The sequence below is a fragment of the Bufo gargarizans genome, chromosome 5, assembly GCF_014858855.1.
Source record: "Bufo gargarizans isolate SCDJY-AF-19 chromosome 5, ASM1485885v1, whole genome shotgun sequence".
In the NCBI taxonomy this organism is placed as follows: Eukaryota; Metazoa; Chordata; class Amphibia; order Anura; family Bufonidae; genus Bufo; species Bufo gargarizans.
In genome coordinates, this window is record NC_058084.1 from 383,987,076 (window position 1) to 384,011,787 (window position 24,712).

General features: G+C 43.4%; 1 protein-coding gene across 1 annotated transcript in view; it reads right to left on the bottom strand.

Annotated features, from left to right (window-relative positions):
• Positions 1 to 24,712, bottom strand: part of GSDME (gasdermin E) — a 124,193-nt gene that overhangs the window by 59,732 nt on the left and 39,749 nt on the right. The window contains exons 4-5 of the mRNA XM_044292690.1: positions 9,360 to 9,525; positions 4,929 to 5,046 (exon numbers count right to left, since the gene is read on the bottom strand). Coding sequence (XP_044148625.1) covers positions 4,929 to 5,046; positions 9,360 to 9,525 — 284 coding nt within the window. The remainder of the gene's footprint in view (positions 1 to 4,928; positions 5,047 to 9,359; positions 9,526 to 24,712) is intronic.

A 24,712-nucleotide genomic window follows, 5' to 3' on the forward strand; every position in this document is an offset into this window, starting at 1 on the left:
TTTCTGGCAAAGCTACCTGGTTCTGGCCCGTGAAATTTATACCATGCCTAGCGCGGCCCTCAGACGAAAAATGGTTGGGCACCATTGGTTTAGGTCAAAGCATATTCATGTGTTAGAACGGTCCAGAAGTCCAGACCTAAATCCCATTAAGGCTGGGTTCACACTTGAGCGTTGCGCAAACGCGCGTTTTACGCGCATTTTTATGCGCGTTTTTGTAATAGTAAACGCGCGTTTGACGCGCGTTTGTGTGATTCACTACAGTGTCCTATGGCCACAAACGCCCCAAAAGTCGCTCATGTACTTTTTGGAGCGTCGGGCGTTTTACAGCGCGATCGTACGCGCTGTAAAACGCCCAAGTGTGAACCATTCCCATAGGGAATCATTGGTTTCTCCTTGTTGAGCGTTTTACAGCGCGTAGGAACGCGCTGTAAAACGCTCAGGTGTGAACCCAGCCTAACAATCTGTGGCAAGACTTGAAAATTGCTGTTCACAGACACTCTCCATCCAATCTGACTGAGCTTGAGCTGTTTGGCAAAGAAGAATGGGGCAAAAATTTCAGCCTCTGGATGTGCAAAGCTGGTAGAGACATACCACAAAAGACTTCCAGCTGTAATTGCAGGAAAAACTCGTTCTACAAAGTACTGACTCTGAATACAAGTGCATGTACACTTGGGCTGGCGTAGGTACACCTAATTAAATGCAAGACCTCTACCTCCTCAAAAATGTAACGTTACTGCGGCACCGCAGGGGTTATCACACACTGGCGTAAAAAGCCAGTCTTCGATAAATGACCCCTAATATATACTCTGGTCAGTGAAAGTGGTGACTTAATGGGGTTCTATACTTTATATAAATATTACAATCTCATAGTTATAGGGATCATATTTCTTTCAGAAAAGTTGATGATACTGATCCACAGAAGGTCTTCATGATAACGCTACACCTGACAGGAATAAGGGGCATCAGATGCACCATTAGGTTATGTGCACATGGTGGATTTGTCCATCAGAAAAGTCCTCCATGGAATCCGTGGAAGAAATCTGGAGGCTGAGTGTATGGGGTACTATACAAAAAAAAAAAAGTCAAAATATGCTCCTTGTTCATTTTCTCTGTGCAGATTATTGTTATAGGCCAGAATTATCATTACACTGACATCCGCTTTTCCATATGTCCAAAGTCACTTTTGGCTAAATCAGATTCATTAAAGGTCCTTTAATACTGTGATAAATGTGGTTTGATGGTAGCAGTTTATCCTTCAGTAAGCGGCTTTATAAAAGTCGCATGTTCTATTAAAAAGCCGCATAAGATGAGCATGGTCCTCACTAGAGTGCAGTGGCGCAATTTTTAGTGAATTTTTAAACTGTCGCAATAGTAAATCTGTCTAGAGATTCATTTACATAATAAAACACGCCCACTTTCAGAAAACTGGCGAGCATACCGCAGAGCCAATAAAAGTCGCAAATTTTGAGAAGTTTTAGCGATTGTGCAAAAATGTTTGACTTTTTCACCCCATTATTTTGACTTGAGCTAATGATAAATCTGCCCATAGCCTTTTTCAGATCATCAGTACTGTGCTGGATTAAAAGAAGTTTTGCGTTACTTTGACTTAAAGTGGTGAGTTGAATCTCACATAGACGCTGAAGTAACAAGTGAAGACAGCAGAGGAACATGAGGACCCAACCTTTTGCTTATTGCCTCTCCTAGCTCAGCAGTGAAACACATATGTGCTAAATGCGGGGAATGAATGCCCTGAGAGAAGAGGAATGTCATGCAGAGGTGGCATGTTTCCACGTGGCGGCAGGTCACCATGTCAAGTCATAGGACTGAAGGTTGACAGGCTGGTATACTTGCCTCACATAACCTTCATATGCACCAGCGGCAGAAGAACTTGCAGGGTGAAAATTACATCTCATTAAATCTCATGAATTACATCTTATTATTAGAGCATCTTGATTTGCTGATCATACACATACTTACATGTATTTACACATGCATTTATAATAAAGATCATCTCGTGTTTTGCACAAGGTTTAGACCTGGGTGTATGCAGGCCGGCTCATCCTGTAGGCAACCAAGGGCCTCCTGATCAAATCATTAGGTCAGGTAGTATGAAAACGTGAGGTGTAAAAAGTGGTGAGCCGGTGGGCATCTGAAAATCACTTGAAGATTGCAATCTGCTTGACTTCATGGTACACTTGTACAGGAACTTAGGGGGGGACGCTTATTATGACAGGCGTATTACACCCCAGTCTTACTTTATCTCTAGCTTGTGTCAGATGGCACATTCCCCTTAATTGTGGTGCATCTGTGCAGGTTCATGTGCCAAACCAGTAAGGGAGCCGTTGTAGATTTGCAGTATCATCCATGCCAGTTTCCTAGCATAGACTACAATAAATATGCCATGATGACTATGGCTGGCAACGCCAAGTCCACTATTTGGAAAATGGTCGAGCTAGGCTCTAAAAAAGTTCTCAAAAAAGTTGCATAGTTTTCTGAGGTAATGAAATCCTTCATTTCTTAAACACTACTTAAGCACACATCTGAACATTAGCCCAGCCTTCTGACTAGCTTAAAGGGGTTGTGCACATTGAAGAGTGTTTTTAGCAAAATCCCCCTCCTGGACAGACCTCCAAAGAGAAGCATACGCAGGCTACTTTCACACTAGAGTTTTCAATTCCGCTTTTGAGATCCGTCATAGGATCTCAATAGCGGATGAAAACGCTTCCATTTTGCCCTAATTTATTATCAATGGGGACAAAATTGAACGAAACGTAATGCTCCAAAATGCATTCCGTTCCGTTTGGTTGCGTCCCCATTGCAGACAGAATAACGCTGCAAGCAGCGTTTTTCTGTCTACGACGTGGTGCGGAGCAAGACGGATCCGTCCTGATACACAATGTAAGTCAATAGGGATGGATCCGTTTTCTCTGACACAATAGAAAACTGATCCGTGCCCCATTGAATTTCAGTGGTGTTCATGACGGATCTATCATGGCTATAGAAGACATAATACAACCGGATCCGTTCATGACGGATGCATGCGGTTGTATTATTGCAACAGAAGCATTTTTGAAGATTCATGACGGATCCACAAAAAACGCTAGTGTAAAAGTAGCCTTACCTGCTGGCTCCCGACCCAGCAGTGACCTGCTCCCCATCAGGTTTGTTATGACGGAAGGGGAGCAAGTCTCCATTGCTGTCAGTGATTGGCTGTGGCGGCGGCAAATAGGAAGTTTACATCCAGGGAGCCGTGTGGAGCAGCTGAAACCCGGGAGTAAAGGAGCTGGGAGCGAACGCCAGGAAGCAGGTATATATGCTTCCCTTAGTAGGTCTGACCAGGGCGGGTGGTTTGCCACCATTTGTCAGTCCATCTCTATCTTTCATTCTGTAAATGAAGTGGTAGCTGAAATACAGTGGAGGAGTTTAAGCATGCATGGGGTAGGCATAAGGCCATCCTTCATATAAGATAGGGCCAGGGGCTATTCATAGTATTCAGTATATTGGGCAGACTAGAGGTTCTTATCTGCCGACACATTCTATGTTTTTAAATGGAATTACAGAAATTATGAGGAATTTAAGATTTAATACTACCTAAATTGCTGTCACTTTCTGATACCACAAGCCAAGTGAAATCCTGCAGAAAAAATAGCTCCGGTTCATAAGAGCTTACAATACTATTAGCTCTAGGTAATCCCACTATTTCCTTGTATTTGTTCTTTCTGGGTTGGCTTAGAGGGGTTGTCAGAGTTATTTTTTTGTCCTTTGTTTCTAACTAGACAAATGTCAGGGCTTTACAATGCACCTACTTTATCTGCACTGGCTCCTTTCTCAGATTTCACTGAGGGTCACATGACCATGACCACCGAGGGGATATGATAGAACCGAGGGGATATGATAGAAACTTTTAAATACATAAAGGGAATCAACTCGGTAAAGGAGGAGAGCATATTTAAAAGAAGAAAAACTACCACAAGAGGACACAGTTTTAAATTAGAGGGGCAAAGGTTTAAAAGTAATATAAGGAAGTATTACTTTACTGAGAGAGTAGTGGATGCATGGAATAGCCTTCCTGCAGAAGTGGTAGCTGCAAATACAGTGAAGGAGTTTAAGCATGCATGGGATAGGCATAAGGCTATCCTTCATATAAGATAGGGCCAGGGACTATTCATAGGATTCAGATATATTGGGCAGACTAGATGGGCCAAATGGTTCTTATCTGCCGACACATTCTATGTTTCTATGTTTCTATGATGTCAGCTTCTCTCTCTGCTCTGATGATGTTTCGTGCACAAGCCTGAGAGAGCAGATATGTGCCTGTACGAGTGGTCACTGTGCTGGCCACAGCCCTTCACTGCCCCCTGCTGCTTATTTCTCCCTCCCTGGATTAATGAGGAAAAACATTAACCCCCTTCAGCTGCACAGACTCAGGGCTGAAGGCTTTACTGAGTAGCTTCCGGCAGTGAGGAGACAAATGCTTGGCACAGGAGCTGACAAAGGAGTTCTGCAGAGCATTGCACAAAAACAGCTAGAGGGAAGATCCTGTGTGTATCAGCAGTGTCCTTGTACAGCTTTGACTTGTAGTCCTACACATACAACATGCTGCTGAGTCTCCCAGCAGGCAGACATGTCACTCAGGGCAGCACTTGTATTCACTCCCTTTGCAGAACAGGGGGAGGGGCATAAATATTCATGAGGAAAACCTGAGATTGTTGTTATTGCATGTAAACAAAGGGCCAGAAGAGAACCAGGGAAATGAGGAAATATATATTATGTTTCCTAAAACTTGCTTAGCTTAGTTATATATTGCTGCCCATCAGATTTACAGTGCTATATTGTTTTCTTCATAACTCTGACAACCCCTTTAAGCTGCTGTAGATACAGTACATGCAAGATGAAAAATATATAAACAGATACAAAGGGCGACTCACCAAAGCGGCCATCTTGTTTTACAAGTAATTCCACTACACCATAAGCTATAGCCGTAGGGGCTGGGATTTCCAGGACTGTGTTCTCATCTTTAAAATTTCCACTTTCAGTCACCGATACCTGTGAACGAATCATAAAGGAGTTATCAAGAGATTAAAGACTATTAGCAAAGTATAATTGTCTAGAGATGAGCAAACTGATTCCTATAGATCAAATGCTTTAAAAAAAATCAGCCATGGTGAGCGGCGGGGGGCTGGCCACGGCGCATAGTGGGCAGGACATGTGAGGGGGCACAGCCCAACAAACCTAGAAGGAATCTTCCACCGTGAAATTCACAGTTGAACTAGACAAAAAATGCTTTGTACGGCTAGCTCAGATGAAAGTAATGATACCTTTCAGGATATCTTGATCCGTTGCTTCATTCTGGAGAAAAACTACTTTTAATCCATATTCAAATGAGCAGTTAAGTGCACCGAGGAGGTGGGCCCAAGCCATTCTGTGCCTCCTCCTCTGTCAATCCCTCGTTCTGCTTCTTGATTAACAGGCAAGATGGCAACACAGGAACCTGATTGTGTCCATCAATAAAGAAAGGGAAGGGCTGGCAGAGATGCAGAGAGGCTTGGGCCCATCCTTGGTGCATTTAACCATTTATTTGCATATGGATTAAAAGTGCTGGCTGGAAGTGGAACGTAGAATTCTGTTTCTAGCACACAGACCTCCCAACATGGGCATAACCGGGCCCGGCAGGGGTGGGGGCCCGCTGCACTCACATGTAATGGGAGCGCTCTGATCGGGCCCGGCATGAAGTACAGTGGGAATACCGGGCCCCATCAGAGCACTCTTCAAACATGAGGGGGCGCAGGAGGCAGGGGGAGAGCAAAGGCAATTCAGGGGCGGAAGGGCACTCACCCGGCAGTTCTCGTCACTGCTGGGCTGTTCATTTTCAGAGTGAAGCAGGGCGACCTCTCCGCTCCCTGCTACAGTGTTCTTCTGAGCTCAGGCACTCCCCCTGCTGGCCGCACATGGCGCTGCTGGCTGTGGGAGGAGGAGCACTGAAAGCCCAGGAATCGGCCTTCTGCACAGCCAGCAGCTCGATGCGAGTGTGGGAGTGTGTCTTTAGGGAAGAAGGGAAGTATGCAGCGCCCCCCTCCTGGTGATTTCACAGAGGCATGACCACAGGGACCTTGTTCCGGATCCAGCACACATCACGCTGACGCCCGCGACACCCTGGATGAGGTAGGACCAGATTTTATTAGGACTGGGTGAGTGTAGCAATGCATTGGTCTTAGGGCTCCCTAACACGAGCGGATCCTGTGTGGGTAATCCACTGCGTGAAAGAGAGCCAAGCCCTGTTCCGGACAGCAGAGACACGGAGCAGTAACATGATTGATAATTCTCTGTGCCTCTTTTTGCTACAAAAATCACAGTGACCACGGAGGCACTGAGTATTATCAATCATGTTAATGCTCCGTGTTTCTGCTGTCCGGAACGGCGCTTGGCTCGGTGCGGCATCCAAAGTTTGCACTGGGGCCCATAACACTCTAGTTAAGCCACTGCCTCCCAAGGTGTGTGCCTCTTGTGTGAGAGTATCTTGTTTCTTATGCCAGTCTTAACAAATCCCCCCATAATCTTTAACATAGCTTAGAGGATCTGTACATTGTACAACTTCTTATGGAGACCATAGCTGTGCAGAGATCCAACAGGTCATTTTTGAGCAGGTGGATTTTGGTTTCTCAGCCCCTTGACCTGCAACAAGGTCTATCTGAATTCAGAAATGAGAAGGAGTAGAGATGCATCACAAATTGACAAGAACAGACTGCAGGAGCCACAGCTTCAGATATCACAGGCATATTTGGTGACTTGTCCAGACATTAATTAATGTAGAATATAACAACACCTTTCACCATGATATCTGCATCCTGTATAATTAACGGCTTTGCAGTAACTAACATGCAATCATTTTCCAGCTAAAGCAAGGACATGAAGACATGGGAGATGCTTACAACTGGAAAAGGATGGAACATCTGTTCCGACCACTGGGGTCTGTCATAATTCCGCTCTTATACGTCCATCGCTCTGCTGTCTTCTCAGTGCCAGCCGTCAGGATTTAATAAAGCACAGCCAAAAACAGCCTTTTTATGGCCATCTGTAATGTAAAACCTAGAGGGTTTATCACTATAATAAAAAGCTGTAGTTTTATGGCCTAGATTTAAATATGTCAAAAAGCAGCGTGCACAGCATTAACCACTAATGGGCGAGAATGATGGCCGACACTCTGTAGCATACGGTGCATACACTGCATATACCTATTGGCAGGGCTGCTTTAACCATGGGGCAAATGATGCACATGCACCGGGGCCCCTTGGTAGCGGCATCGCTTTCAACAGTCTTTACAGCTTGTGGAGGCAATGATGTCAATGTCAATGTGGAGTAGGAGAGCATCTGCTGCATGTCCCCATGTGTCGACCTGACAGGACGGCAAAGGCACTGCTCCCGGGACCGAGCTTGAACCAGAGTGGTAGTGAATGACTGGCACGTCTGATGGCGAATGTTCCCTCAGCGTCAGCTTCACCGCTCTTCGTTCAGGATCTGGGTTGAAGAACATGCGTTGCTTTTCTCCAGCTGCAAAACTTCAGTCTTAGTTTTACAGCTGCAAAAAAGCCAGGTGAGCGCAGTGGACAATTTACTATAGGACTGAAGGAAAGAAAATCCAAACACTTATTCATTTTCCACCTGCTTTCTTTGTCCATACTGTGGGTCATTCAACCAACATTTACTTTTCCTATTGCATCAAGCAAATTTTCGTAAGAATTCATGATTTGGAAATCCGCACGGCAGGTCAATTTCCACACTGAAACAATCCGCAAAGTGTACATGAGATTTGTGTAATCTCATACACTTTGCCAGTACTGTACTACACTGTGGTTTTTCCCGCACGTGGCCCTAGGGTGGTTTCACACTGTGCAGATTTGCGTGCAGATTTGCATGCAGAAAATCGACATGAAATCCGCACAAAAAAACTAAAAAAATAATGCACATAAATCCACGCCATTTATTGTAGTTTTGGTTATTTTATTTTTATTTTTTTTGTATGGTATTTTCTGCATATGTTAACAGCCCCAAGTCTATGGGGAAAGCCACTCTACAAAAGCTGTGGAATTGCACAAACTATTGACATGCTGCGGATATGAAAATCCACATGGAAGGCCCATTTTTGCACAGAGGGAAAAAAAGCAAAGTGTCCATGAAATTTGTAAAATCTTTGTTGGTACTGTACTATGCTACAGTTTTTCTGCACGAAGATGCTCATGGAAAAACCAAAGTGTAATCTGCAACGTCTGCAGGTCCCCTTAAAGAGGTATTCTGGTTATAACAACAAAAAGGTATCCCCCCCCCCCCATCAGTGAGGGTCTGAACAGTGGGACCCAAATTGATCAGGACAACGGGGGTCCCATGCCCTATCTTCATGGAGCGGCAGCTCAGATATGTGCATTCATTCTCTATGGTAGTGCCCAAGCACTGCAATCCGGAGTGGCAGCACACAACAATGGAGAGCAGCAGCACGCTTACTCGACATGATGCTCTATTCAGATAGGGGAGTTGGACTCCCGTTATAATTGGTCGGAGTCCCAGGCGATAGCGAATAACACGTTCTAACTGGGATACCCCTTTAAGGGTCCATTCACACATTCGTATGCATTTTGCAGACCGCACATCGCAGGCACTCTCATAGAAAATGCCTTTTCTTGTCGGCAATTGGGGACAATAGGACAGGTTCTATTTCTTTGTGGAACGAAAGTGCGGATACGGAAGTGCGGACAGCACACTCCAGCCCCATTGAAAATGAATGGGTCCATACCTGTTCCGCAAAATTGCGGGAACGGATGCGGACCCGTTTTGCGGAAGTGTGAATGGATCCTAAAGCTTCGACAGAGAGTGGAGGGAGGGAGAATACTTGTGTAATACAGCATGCAACAGAGCAATGAATCCACAAGGAAAAACCTCTTTAGAGTCAATAGAGAAAATATGTCAGATCTGTAATACAGGCAAGTGCATGAGGCATAAGCCAGATAATTTAGCAGTTTAGAGGATCATCTAAGAATACAGAGAGAATTTTAGTGGAAAAATAAATCCAATAAATCCCTTAGCCTCATGCAAAGCCACGATTTCCAGCATGAACGTTGCCTGCACTACTGCAGATGCCAGTTACAGACAGAATAGACTTCTCTATGTGAACGCATTTAGGGGACTCAGTACTTTTCTACAAACCATCTGTGAATCAGCCCTCTGAACCATAAACCATTTACTAGTCCTAATTCTGTTTCACCCACAGATCCGTCTGGCACAACATTTCAGGAACAATCATCTCCTCTGTGCAATCTAATATGAACACAAGTCTCGCAAAAAGCTCAGCATGTTCCAGTCCCACTTACCTTCAGAGTTTTCCCTTTAGCGCCAAGTCTACACGTCTCCTGCATTTGTGTCTGTTGAGAAATGACACATTTCTGAGTGGTGATGATCTTCTCTTTCAGGACACACAGTATATCGCTCTTGTTCTCGTGCAGCTGCTGTATGAAGGGATGGTGCAAGTTTATTTTCCTGGAATCAAGAATAAAGTAGATTAAAGCCAGGGGTATTAACATGGGGGAAGGGGAGAAGTTACAGCCCTGGAGCCTGAGCGGGCAAATGAAGAGATCAGAAACTAGTAGGGTACGACCACACGGCCTGGTCGTGATCCGGTCAGGTTATGGCCAGCTGTGATCAAGAGCTATCCGGCTGTGTCCGATATTTAACTAATGAATTCTTAATGGCCGTGCGGTATTGAAGGTGCTGCATGGCCATTAAGAATTAAGATCGCCTATACAGTCTTCATTTGTTAAATATCAGGCAACTGCGGCCTAACTGGCTGCGACCTGACCAGATCTCGACCGTGCCGTGTGGTCGTACCTATAATGTCCTGTAATACATGGGGGCCTATTACTGATTGCATTGAAGCATAGGAACAGATTACAGCATTGATCTTCCCCAGGTAGTTGCCCAGGCCTCACCTCAATTACAAACTACAAGTTTTAACCTTTCCATTCATTTTACATATAAAGCAGCTCAATAGCTAGCATGTGCCTGTAGTCTGCTTGGGAATGGACACTGATCTTCAAATAATATTCAGCATGACCATGAGACGTTTTCAGGAATTGCTGTAGCCGTGTCAGAAAATGTCCATAGGGCCTTATGCTCAGAACTGAAATTTTCATCTCATTTCTTGCAGACAGCACGCTGACCCATTCATTTCTATAGGGCCATGCACACGTTTTTATGGATCCGTTTTTCTGTTCTGCAAATTACAGCACATGTCCAATTCTGGTCCATTCGTGGATGAGAATAGCTCTATTGATGGGAGTGACAAGAAACAGAATGAAAGGTGTCTGTATTTTGCAGACCCATTGTTTGCGGACTGAAATACGGACTGGTCGTGTGCATGTATTTTAGAGGTGAGACGGTGCTGTTATTTTACTTACTTGCTAATATAATTATAAAGAAGCATTAATAATGACGACAAGACAAACTACAGAAAATGAATGACAAACTTTAGCCCCCTCTTCTGGTAAACAGGAGGTACTACAGTATGAACACAAGAGCATGTTGCATATATTATATAGATAATTGGGTTATATACGGATCAAATCAAAAACACCCCACAAATGCAAAAGATAACTACAGACTTGTGTCTTACTGGGGGAGGGGGGGGGGGAGACATTTTGGAAGAGGAAACGCAGCAGTATGGGACTTTTGACATTTTTACAGCAATACTTCATACTTTCTAACATCAAGTCGTAAAACGTTAACCTGCTGGAAACAAGATTTGCAGTGGTATCTTCATATTCCCAAGAAGAATAGTACAAAAAATAAATAAAATCAATACAATCTACACTGGGTTTCACCATAGTGAATGCAGTACAAAAAGAAATGCAAGCAATGTCAAATCCATAATATGGGAAGTTAGGCACTTACCGCCATCTGGTGGACAATAGGAAGCAATGCCATACCGTCATAGAAACCTCCCTTACATTATTATGTCTAGGGTATCAATCCCCTAAAATGAACGCACCCATAGGGCCCCATTTACCCAACAGATGCCATTCTGCCGTTTACTGAGTCAGTATAGTTCAGTAAACCTCTCTTTATCTGTGTGGTATATTGTCATCAATCAAGCTATATATGAGCCATACAGGCACCCAGTAAAAAAGAAAAAAAAAAAAGAATACCGCTCAGCATATATTTTCCATTTTAAACATGGGAGCCAATACAATAGCAGCAGCTCATGTAGGAGGCTTCTCACAGAGGTATAAACTGGCAGTATTTCCCAACATATACAGTGAGAATAGCAGTCACCTGACAAAACAGGAAGTACGATTCAATCATGGGGGAAAGGAGAAAACAAGGTAATTTTTATTTTTTTATTTTTTTATTTTTTTTGGGGGGGGGGTTAAAAAATAAAAAAATAGGGCAATATGCGGAACGGCACGAACAGCCATTAATATAACTGCCCATTCTTGTCTGCAAAACACGGACAAGAATAGGACAGGTTATATATTTTTTGCAGACCACAGAATGGAGCAACGGATGCGCACAGCACACGGAGGGCTGTCCGCATCTTTGGCACAGTGGGTTTACACCTGCTGGTTCATGAAAGCAATCCAAAATGTCCCTATTTATAACACATACCGTACTTACCATTTTCTCCACCGCCATTCTTCCACACTTGCAGTTCTGAATACAGGCCATCCCGTAGCTCTACAAGCCCCGTCCACACACAAACACTGCTATCTGATGCCCATTCTTTCTTTCAGCTGCTTCAGTCATTAGAAAACCAACTGTATTGCTAACAAATCAGGTAACTTGCTAACAAATACAACACTTCAGGGTCAGATACTCTTTAACCCCTTAAGGACACAGCCTTTTTACACCTTAGGACCAGGCCATTTTTTGCAAATCTGACCAGAGTCACTTTAAGTGCTGATAACTTTAAAACGCTTTGACTTATCCAGGCCGTTCTGAGATTGTTTTTTTGTCACATATTGTACTTCATGACACTGGTAAAATGAAGTAAAAAAAAATATTTTTTTTGCACCAAAAAATACCTAATTTAACAAAAATTTGGAAAAATTTGTAAATTTCAAAGTTTCAGTTTCTCTACTTTTGTAATACATAGTAATACCCCTAAAAATTGTGATGCCTTTACATTCCCCATATGTCTACTTCATGTTTGAATTATTTTGGGAATGATATTTTATTTTTTGGGGATGTTACAAGGCTTAGAAGTTTAGAAGCAAATCTTGCAATTTTTCAGAAATTTTCAAAAACCAAATTTTTAGGGACCACTACAGCTCTGAAGTCACTTTGCGAGGCTTACATAATAGAAACCACCCAAAAATGCCCCCATTCTATAAACTACACCCCTCAAGGTATTCAAAACTGATTTTACAAACTTCGTTAACCCTTTAGGTGTTGCACAAGAGTTATTGGCAAATGGGGATGAAATTTGAGAATTTCATTTTTTTGGCTAATTTTCCATTTTAACCCATTTTTTCCACTAACAAAGCAAGGGTTAACAGCCAAACAAGACTGTATCTTTATTGCCCTGACTCTGCCGTTTACAGAAACACCCTATATGTGGCCGTAAACTACTGTACGGCCACACAGCGGGGCGTAGAGTGAAAGGTGCGCCATATGGTTTTTGGAAGGCAGGTTTTGCTGGACAGTTTTTTTGACACCATGTCCCATTTGAAGCCCCCCTGATGCACCCCTAGAGTAGAAACTCCATAAAAGTGACCCCCATCTAAGAAACTACACCCCTCAAGGTATTCAAAACTGATTTTACAAAGTTTGTTAACCCTTTAGGTGTTGCACAAGATTTAATGGAAAATAGAGATACAATTTCAAAATTTCACTTTTTTGGCAGATTTTCCATTTTAATATTTTTTTTCCAGTTACAAAGCAAGGGTTAACAGCAAAACAAAACTCATTATTTATGGCCCTGATTCTGTAGTTTACAGAAACACCCCATATGTGGTCGTAAACTGCTGTACGGGCACACGGCAGGGCGCAGAAGGAAAGGAATGCCATACGGTTTTTGGAAGGCAGATTTTGCTGGACTGTTTTTTTTACACCATGTCCCATTTGAAGCCCCCTGATGCAACCCTAGAGTAGAAACTCCATAAAAGTGACCCCATCTAAGAAACTACACCCCTCAAGGTATTCAAAACTGATTTTACAAAGTTTGTTAACCCTTTAGGTGTTGCACAAGATTTAATGGAAAATAGAGATACAATTTCAAAATTTCACTTTTTTGGCAGATTTTCCATTTTAATATTTTTTTTCCAGTTACAAAGCAAGGGTTAACAGCAAAACAAAACTCATTATTTATGGCCCTGATTCTGTAGTTTACAGAAACACCCCATATGTGGTCGTAAACTGCTGTACGGGCACACGGCAGGGCGCAGAAGGAAAGGAATGCCATACGTTTTTTGGAAGGCAGATTTTGCTGGACTGGTTTTATTGACACCATGTCCCATTTGAAGCCCCCCTGATGCACCCCTAGAGTAGAAACTCCAAAAAAGTGACCCCATTTTAGAAACTACGGGATAAGGTGGCAGTTTTGTTGGTACTAGTTTAGGGTACATATGATTTTTGGTTGCTCTATATTACACTTTTTGTGCGGCAAGGTAACAAGAAATAGCTTTTTTGGCACCGTTTTTTTTTTTTGTTATTTACAACATTCATCTGACCGGTTAGATCATGTGGTAATTTTATAGAGCAGGTTGTCACGGATGCGGCGATACCTAATATGTATACAAATTTGTTTATTTATGTAAGTTTTACACAATGAATTAATTTTTAAAACAAAAAAAAGTTTTAGTGTCTCCATAGTCTAAGAGCCATAGTTTTTTCAGTTTTTGGGCGATTATCTCAAGTAGGGTCTCATTTTTTGCGGGATGAGATTACGGTTTTATTGGCACTATTTTGGGGTGCATATGACTTTTTGATCGCTTGCTGTTACACTTTTTGTGAAGTAAGATGACAAAAAATTGCTTTTTTTACACCGTTTTTTTTTTTTTTTTTTTTACGGTGGTCACCTGAGGGGTTAGATCATGTGATATTTTTATAGAGCCGGTCGATACGGACGCGGCGATACCTAATATGTATACTTTTTTTTATTTATGTAAGTTTTACACAATGATTTCATTTTTGAAACAAAAAAAATCATGTTTTAGTGTTTCCATAGTCTAAGAGCCATAGTTTTTTCAGTTTTGGGGCGATTATCTTGGGTAGGGTATGATTTTTGCGGGATGAGATGACGGTTTGATTGTTACAATTTTGGAGTACATACAACTTTTTTGATCACTTTTATTAACTTTTTTGGGAAGTAAGGTGGGCAAAATTTCAATTTCATCATAGTTTTTAATTTTTTATTTTTATGGCGTTCACCGTTTGGGTAAAGTAACATGACCGTTTTATAGATCAGGTCGTTACGGACGCGGCGATACCAAACATGTGTAGGGAATTTAATTTTTTTTATTTTTAATCAGTGATAAATGTGTTTTTTGATTTTTACTTTATTTTCACTTTTTTTCACTTTCTTTTTGACCCAGACCCACTTGGTTCTTGAAGATCCAGTGGGTCTGATGTCTGTATAATACAGTACAGTACAATATATAGTACTTTACTGTATTTTACACTTTGTCTGAACAGATCTATGCCTTTCAGCACAGATCTGTTCAGCACCATGGACAGCAGGACGCCTGAGAGGCGTCCTGTTGCCATGGGAACCTTCCCCGTCTGCTCAGTTATGGTCAGAACTGCGCAGACGGGGAAGGGTAAGGACGGGGCTCTGGGGGGGCTGCCTGGGAGCTCTCTCCCTCTCCATTCGGGGGGCTGCAAAGGCACAGCAGCCCCCCGATGGGAGAGGGAGGGAGCTCCCTGCGCTGTTAACCTTTTCCATACAGCGGTCCGTACGGACCGCGGTATGGAAAGGGTTAAACGGCTGACATCGCAGCACAGATGTCAGCCGTTTATACCAGGGTGCCAGCAATGTGCTGGCACCCTGGTATACCCACTAGAAACCAACGATTATTCAAGGGGAGGCGGGCGGGGGATCGCGATCCCGCCTACCGCACCGCCCGCCTCCCGCACCGCCCGCAACCCTCCCCCTGCACCTCCCACCGTGCTCAAATAACTTAGGGGTGCAGGGGGGAGGGATGCAGGAACATTTTTGGAATCCTAAAGTTTCTGATCCCCGCGGTCAGGGACCGCGGGGATCAGAAACTGCAGAAATCGCAGCAAACCGCAGGTCTGAATTGACCTGCGGTTTGCCGCGATCGCCGACATGGGGGGGTCACGGGACCCCCCCGCGCATTTAGCCTAGGTGCCTGCTCAATGATTTGAGCAGGCACCGGGTTCCGATCACTGCCAGCCGCACGGCAGTGATCAGAAATACACAGGGCGTACATGTACGCCCTGTGTCCTTAAGTACCAGGGCACAAGGGCGTACCTGTACGCCCTATGTCCTTAAGAGGTTAAAGGGTTATTCTCATCTTCCCTTTTCATACTTACCTTCCTTGAGCGCGAAGTTCACTTCCTGTATTCTTCTCCCGGCCGGGCTGCACTTGCGCAGAAGACTGAAGATTTTCTCCCGGCCGGGCTGCGCCATGGTGACTTATTCCTGGCCTGTATAGTACAGAGCCGGCGTGCGCGTTCGCGGCTCTGTAGTACACTAGCCAGGAAGAAGTCATCAAGCGCGGCGGCGTGCGCATTCAGGACATTGCACGGCCCGGCCGGGAGAGAATCTTCAGTCTTCTGCGCAAGCACGGCCCCGCGGGATTAGTCAAGAGAGGTGGCCGTAACCAGGGGAGACCAAAGACAACATCAGGTAAGAGGGGACTTAATTTTCCTAAAAAAGGGTGGGAATTGGGTAATAAAATGTATTTAGAAAAATGATCCCTGTCAAATCATTAACAGATTTAAACAGTGATCATTAAGATGAGAATACCCCTTTAACCAGTGCAGGACCGCCACACGCACAGGATTGAGTCTTTGCGGCGGCCCTGTTATTCCTCCTGGACGCGCCGGGGCGTCATCTCACAAGACGCGAGATTTCCTGTGAACGCGCGCACACAGGAAGTGCATGTAAACTAGCTGATCTCCAGCCTGCCAGCGGCGATCGTTCACTGGCAGGCTGTAGATGCGATTTTTTTTAACCCCTAACAGGTATATTAGACGCTGTTTTGATAACAGCGTCTAATATACATGCTACCTGGTCCTCTGGTGGTCCCTTTTGCTTTGATCGACCACCAGAGGACACAGGCAGCTCTGTAAAGTAGCACCAAACACCACTACACTACACCCCCCCCCATCACTTATTAACCCCCTGATCACCCCCCTGTCATAGATCACCATAAAGGCTCCATTCAGATGTCCGTATGTGTTTTGCGGATCCGCGGTGTCCGTGTTTTGCAGATCCACGAATCTCCGCAAAACACATATGGACGTCTGAATGGAGCCTTACAGGGGGGTGATCAATGACAGCGGGTGATCACCCCATATAGACTCCCTGATCACCCCCCTGTAAGGCTCCATTCAGACGTCCGTATGCGTTTTGCGGATCTGATCCATGGATCCACGGATCCTCAAAACACATACGGACGTCTGAATGGAGCCTTAGAGGGGGGTGATCACCCCATATAGACTCCCTGATCACCCCCCTGTAAGGCTCCATTCAGACGTCCGTATGTGTTTTGCGGATCTGCGGTGTCCCCTGTAAGGCTCCATTGCGGATCCGCAAAACACATACGGACGTCTGAATGGAGCCTTACAGGGGGGTGATCAATGACAGGGGGGTGATCAATGACAGGGTGGTGATCACCCCATATAGACTCCCTGATCACCCCCCTGTCATTGATCACCCCCCTGTAAGGCTCCATTCAGACATTTTTTTGGCACAAGTTAGCGGAAATTGATTTTTTTCTTTTTTTCTTACAAAGTCTCATATTCCACTAACTTGTGACAAAAAATAAAATCTCACATGAACTCACCATACCCCACACGGAATCCAAATGCGTAAAATTTTTTAGACATTTATATTCCAGACTTCTTCTCACGTTTTAGGGCCCCTAAAATGCCAGGGCAGTATAAATACCCCACAAATGACCCCATTTCATTAAGAAGACACCCCAAGGTATTTGAGGCATATTGAGTCCATGAAAGATTTAACTTTTTGTCCCAAGTTAGCGGAAAGGGAGACTTTGTGAGAAAAAAATAAAATAATCAATTTCTGCTAACTTCACTTCTATGAACTCGCCATGCCCCTCATTGAATGCCTTGGGGTGTCTTCTTTCCAAAATGGGGTCACATGTGGGGTATTTATACTGCCCTGGCATTTTAGGGGCCCTAAAGCGTGAGAAGAAATCTGTGATTCAAATGTCCAAAAATGCCCTCCTAAAAAGTAATTTGGGCCCCTTTGCGCATCTAGGCTGCAAAAAAGTGTCACACATGTGGTATCGCCGTACTCAGGAGAAGTTGGGCAATGTGTTTTGGGGTGTCTTTTTACATATACCCATGCTCGGTGAGAGAAATATCTCTCTATAATGACAACTTTGTATTAAAAAAAAAAAAAAAAAAAAAAGGGAAAAGTTGACCTTTAGAGAGATTTTACATATACCCATGCTGGGTGAGAGAAATAATACACCCTAAAACACATTGCCCTACTTCTTCCGAGTACGGCGATACCACATGTGTGACACTTTTTTGCAGCCTAGGTGGGCAAAGGGGCCCACATTCTAAAGAGCACCTTTACCCACCTAGGCTGCAAAAAAGTGTCACACATGTGGTATCGCCGTACTCAGGAGAAGTTGGGCAATGTGTTTTGGGGTGTCTTTTTACATATAACCATGCTGGGTGAGAGAAATATCTCCCTAAAAGACAACTTTTCAAAATTTTTTATACAAAGTTATCATTTGACAGAGATATTTATCTCACCCAGCATGGGCATGTGTAAAAAGACACCCCAAAACACATTGCCCGACTTCCGAGTACGGCGATACCACATGTGTGACACTTTTTTGCAGCCTAGGTGGGCAAAGGGGCCCACATTCCAAAGAGCACCTTTAGGATTTCACCGGCCATTTTTTTACACATTTTGATTTCAAACTACTTCTCACGCATTAGGGCCCCTAAAATGCGAGGGCAGTATAACTACCCCACAAGTGACCCCATATTGGAAAGAAGACACCCCAAGGTATTTCGTGATGGGCATAGTGAGTTCATGGAAGTTTTAATTTTTTGTCACAAGTTAGTGGAATATGAGACTTTGTAAGGAAAAAATTTTTTTTTTAAAAAATCACCATTTTCCGCTAACTTGTGACAAAAAATAAAAAGTTCTACGAACTCACTATGCCCATCAGCGAATACCTTAGGGTGTCTACTTTCCGAAATAGGGTCATTTGTGGGGGTTTTCCACTGTCTGGGGCATTGTAGAACCTCACATGACAGGTGCTCAGAAAGTCAGAGCTGCTTAAAAAATTCAAATTTTTGTACCATAGTTTGTAAACACTATAACTTTTACCCAAACATTTTTTTTAATCAAAAACATGTAAAACAATAATTTAGAGAAAAATGTATATAGAAATTTAGTTTTTTTCTGAAAATTTTTACAAAAAAAGTAAAAATGTCAGCAGCAATAAAATACCACCAAATGAAAGCTCTATTAGTGAGAAGAAAAGGAGGTAAAATTCATTTGGGTGGTAAGTTGCATGACCGAGCCATAAACCATGAAAGTAGTGTAGTGCAGAATTGTAAAAAGTGGTCTGGTCATTAAGGGTGTTTAAGCTAGGGGAGCTGAGGTGGTTAAAGTGTAACTGTCATATTATTTTTTTATTTGATAGACTAACTCAAGTATACATACCTAGCTGTAATAACCGTCAATGATTGTCAAAAGATCTGTAATTACCTTATGATAACAGCTTTCATTAATGTCCCCTGTCTCTTTCCACTGTCATCTTAAAAGACCATTGGTAGGGCTTGTCTGTCTTCCTTTTAGTATAAACAGAAGACGGAGGGTTGGTCCTCCACACTGAAGCCTAATGCAGGCATGCTGAGTGAGAAGGCAGGTCTCTCAGTAATCCAATCTGATTGGCTGGCAGGAAGCTGCTGGCTACAGCAAGTGTGTGTGGGAAATGAGGGAAAGCAGTTTGGGCCTCAGAGAACAGAGAGAGTACATAACTAAGGGTACTTTCACACTAGCGTTAAACTTTTCCCGTATTGAATTCCATCCTAGAGGCTCAATATCAGGAGAGAAAAAAAATGCTTCAGTTTTGTCCTAATGCATTCTGAAGGGAAAGCATTCCGTTCAGTATGCATCAGGAGGTCATCAGTTCAGTCACTTTTATGGTATTCGGCCGGAGAAAAAAAACGCAGCATGCTGCGGTATTTTCTCCGGCCAAAATTCCGGAACACTTGCTGAAATGCTGGATCCGGCATTATTTTCCCTTTAAATGTATTAATGCCGTATCCGGTACCAAGTGTTCCAGAAAAAATGCGCAGACCTTTAAAAATTTGAAAAAAATGAATCCCGGATCCGGTATTTCAACACATTTGTCAAACGGATCCGCAAAAGGATCTGGAAACAAATGGTATCCGTTTGCACACGGATTTCCGGATCCGGCAGTTGCGGCAACAGAACTGCCTGCCGGATTCCTTTAACGCTAGTGTGAAAATATCCAAAGGGAAAAACTCAAGGAAGAACTATGGTACTTGAAGAAACTAAAGATTGCTTTATGCATAATGCTGCACCAGCAGTAACATGCTAAAATGTATTTATTTTTTTATGAAAACATGACATTTACACTTAAAGGGGTTATTCCACTTACCCTTTTTCATACTTACCTGCTGCCACTTCCTTGATTCTGGCTGGGGGCGGGTTTCACCTTGATTGAAGTCTTCTCCCGGCCGGGCCGCTGGACTGAATGCACACGCAGCCACACATGCGCCATGGTGACGTATTCCTGGCCAGTATAGTACGGAGCCAGCGTTCGCGGCTCTCTACTATTCTGGCCAGGAAGAAGTCACCATCGCGCATGCGCGGCGGCGTGCGCGTTCAGGACAGCGAGCAGCCCGGCTGGGAGAAAATAAGGAGTCTTCTGTGCAAGCGTGGCTACAGGGATTCTGGAGAAGAGCGGTGGCCGTAACCAGGGGAGAGCAAATGACAACAATGAGGTAAGTGGGGATGAATTTTCTCCTAAACGGTGGGAATTGGTTAATCAAATATATTTACAAAAATGATCACTGTCAAATCATTAACAGATTTAACAGTGATCATTACGATGGGATAACCCCTTTAAGGCTACCGTCACATTAGCATTATCAATTCCGCTATTGAGATCCGTCATAGGATCTCAATAGAGGAAGAAAACGCTTCGGTTTTGTCCCTATTCATTGTCAATGGGGACTAAGCTGAACTGAACGAAACTGAGTGCACCAAAATGCATTCAGTTCCGTTTGGTTGCGCTCCCATCGCAGATACAATAACGCTGCAAGAAGCGTTTTTCTGTCCGTGGTGTGGAGTAAGACGGATTTGTCCTGGCACACAATACAAGTCAACGGGGACGGATACGTTTTCTCTGGCACAAATGATCATGGCTATAGAAGACATAATACAACCGGATCCGTTCATGACGGACGCATGCGGTTGTATTATGATAACGGAAGCGTTTTTGCAGATCAATGACGGATCTGCAAAAAACGCTAATGTGTTATTATTTCAGACCTTCTCAGATCCGCAATAAATAAGAATCCCAAGACAAACTATGCAGATAATGCCAACTCTCTTGTCCACACTATTTCCAAGCAAGTCCTTGTTCAGATACACATCAAATACATAGGACAATACTGTGTACACAGGTCTTTGTCCAGTCTGTTAGATAAAATGGACAAAGCCTTCCACAAACATTTCCACACCAGTTTCATTTCAGACAGAATTAGACAAGGTCTCCAATAAACAAGACAAATATACAAATCGGTCAGGATAATTTTATCTGACCCAATAGATTCCAAATGAGACATTCACATTCTCCCTTCACCAAACCAATCTTCTAGATACGGTTCCCTCCCCAATGTATAAAATGCAAGTGCTCATAGTACAGTACCCTGGCACATATACTGGCTCTAGTGGTTGTATACAAACATTTTTAAAGAGCAGCACTGGTGCTCAATGGTGCAATAAACCTGATATTCCAAATATATTCTCTGATTAGGAGCTCCAAACCCTGTATTGATAAAAAAAAAATATAATAAAAAAATAAATAAAAATAATTGCTGACTACAGCCACCACTAGGGGGAGCTCAGAAGCATACTGCTTACTACGATACATAACCAATGCTTACAACTTGTGTCCCTCCTGCTGCACAACAGATGTTCTCCAGAACAGTACAGCAGAAGATACATCCCTTTCATATAATTTGAATCATTATTGCAGGCTTTTAACGTATAATTCTAAGAATTATTATGTAAAAAAAAAAAAAAAAAAAAAAAAAAAAAAAAAAATCACTGGATATTGTTATTAAGCATACAGCTAGCCAAATGTAATCCTATCACCAAACACCGTAAAAATAGAAATATTTCAATTATTTGCTGTCCACAATGAGGGATGTTCAGCGGAGCAGTTGCTGGCGACATATGGCTTGTGCCCACACAGTGACAACAGACTAATATTTATGCTGGGCGTATTTCCAGGAAGCAGTGTCCAAACATGTTAAAAATTTACTGTGACAAACACATTAGTAATCCCTTATGAAGCAGAAGACGGCAGGGCTTAGATAGTCGTGTGCTTGAATACGAACCAAGCAGTGATAAGTGATAAGGAAGTGATAACACCACCACCGGGGTTGACATGCAACCTGTACAGAGGGCTTAGCGGTCTGAAGGGGACGTAGCTTAGCACAGGGCTGGGGCCCCAGAGATGCCGATCCTGCCACGGATTATTCCCCGATTATATATGGGGAATATTCGGTTAAAAATAAATAAAGCAATAGACGGCAATCGGCATCACCAGGATTACATTGATACAACTGCTGTGATGGCCATATTCAGCATAGGTCATCGATATCTGATCGATGGGGGTTTAACATACAGCACTCCCGCCGACCAGCTGCGAGACGAGGAGGTGGCGATCCATGCAAGTGCCACTTCCGTCATCACACTGCATCTCATCTCCCCTGTAGTGGTGGCGCAGTGTAATTACAAACTATGGCTCCATTCACATGAATAAAGAGGGTTCTTATATTAGACTGCGCTTCAGAGAAGAATTGCAGTGTAACGAAGAGGAAGCAGAGCGGAAGCTCATGGAGCGCTGCCTCCTCTTCTAACAGCTGATCATCAGGGGTGCCAGGTGCAAGCTCCCGTCCATCAGATATTGATGACCTAGCCTGAAGATAAGTCTTCGATATTAATGGCTGCAAAATCCCTTTAATGGTCCTTCATGCGTTTTTTTTAGTTTATTATTACTTTTTTAATATAGGAGACAGACCGTAAGGCTAATTTCACACGAACGCTAAAATCTTCTAGCAGGCTGTTCTGGCAGAGGAACATCCTGCCTGAGTTCATTGTATCTGGCATAGCCAGAGCACCACCAGGTACCACCAACTATAATGGGACCCGGCAAAGATCCAGATTATTTCCAGCATTAAGCCAGACAAATACTACTGCAAGCAGCGTTTTTTTGTCAGGCCAAATTCCGGCACTAATGGTGGAAACAGGCCGGATCCTATTATAGTCAATGGGCTCCACCAGGGAAAGGTAGTATCCGGCTATTCCAGATACAATGGACAACAGCTCCAGATTGTAGCACTAGTGTAAAACTAGCCTATGAATTATTTTACTTAGGCTATTTTCACACTGGCGTTTTGGATTCAGTTTGTTAGATCCGTTCAGGGATCTCACAAGCGGTCCAAAACGGATCAGTTTTGCCCTTAATGCATTCTGAATTGATAAGGATCCGCTCAGAATGCATCAGTTTGGCTCTTTTCCGCCTCCATTCCACTTTGGAGGTGGACACCAAAACGCTGCTTGCAGACGTCTGATGAAACTGACCCAAACGGATCAGCCCTGACACACAATGTAAGTCAATGGGGACGGATCAGTTTTCACTGACACAATATGGCACAATAGAAAACTATGTTAAAGATAAAACAAACAGATCCGTTCTGAACGGATGCAGGCGGTTGTATTATATGAACGGATGCATTTGTACAGATCCATAACTGATCCGCACCAAACGCGAGTGTGAAAGTAGCCTTACTTATATAGCACCGACATATTCCACAGCATTGTACAGCCATTTTCATCACTCACTATCCTCAGGGAACTTAGATTGCGATCCCCAATATTAGTAGGTCTTTGGAGTTTGGGAGGGAACCGGAGTACCCAGAGGAAACCCACACAAATATGGGGAGAACATTCAAACTCCATTATGTTCTTGGTTGGATTCTGAAACCAGTAGATTAATAAGTAATGTCTCCACATCTACACAGCTGATCACATGGGTGCGGGCAGAACAAGTTGGGGAGCACACCAAAAAAAAAAAAAAAAAGACAGACACTCTCTTTAAGGGATTGTCCTAACTTGCTGGTTCCATGCCATGATGGGACTAAGCTCCAGTCACATGAGCAGCTGGAATTCTGAAAATGCCAGAGTCGCTGGCACACCTCTGTTTCCATAACTTCATGGTTATGAAAACAGCATAACCTGCTGTGCTACACTTTGTGCACCACCCATGCATTGCAATGGGAGTTATGGAAAAATCTGAGTGCCAGCCGCTCAGTTGTTTCCGTAACTCTGCCTCTCCTGGCCAGCAGTTCATCCCATCTTGGCCAACGAGGCCGAAATGGAAAATTCGGAATTAGTCTTACAGGTAATTCCGTTTCATTGAAATCACCATGACAGCATCACAAGGAGATTGACCCCTGACCTCTGTAGCTGCAAGGAACAGAGAAGTGGTTAAAATGTGCCCTTCCACCACTATTCCCCAATGTATTAAAATTACTAGAGAGCCTTAAAATAAAGACTAATGCAAATATATGGTATTACTTCATACCAAACTTTAAATTAAATTTAACCTAAGGGGAGGGAATCATGTGCCATCTAAAAAAAAAAAAATTACACAACTTAGGGGGAGCTACCGCCTGAAGGACTTTGAGTCCATAAGACAGGTCGAAGACCTAGACAAATCTAGTCTATAATGTTTAATAAATGTGTGCAAATTGGACCAGGTCGCAGCCCTGCATATCTCGTCCAATGAAGCACCAGCTTTCTTGGCAAAGGAAGATGACACAGCCCTGGTGGAGTGAGCTCTGAGGTTTTCAAGAGGATTTAGACCCTGAAGCTTGCAACAAAAAGGAAATGGTATCCTTGATCTATCTAGCAATGGAGGATTTAAAGACCTTCATGCCCCTATTTTTCCCTGCGAACTGGACAAGGAGGTTATCGGTTTCCTGAACTCTTTGGTGACCTCCAAATATTTTAGTACAATGCGTCGGACATCTAGGGTATGTAAATTGGTTTTTCTTTACGATTTCTAGGTTGGTTACAAAATGAGGGTAGAATGATCTTCTGACATCTGTGAAAGTCGGAAACAACCTTGGGGAGGAACCCCGGGTCCATCCTTAGAACAATCCTATCATCGGAAATTTGAAGGTAGGGTTGTCTGATAGAGAAAGCAAGGATCTCACCTAACCTCCT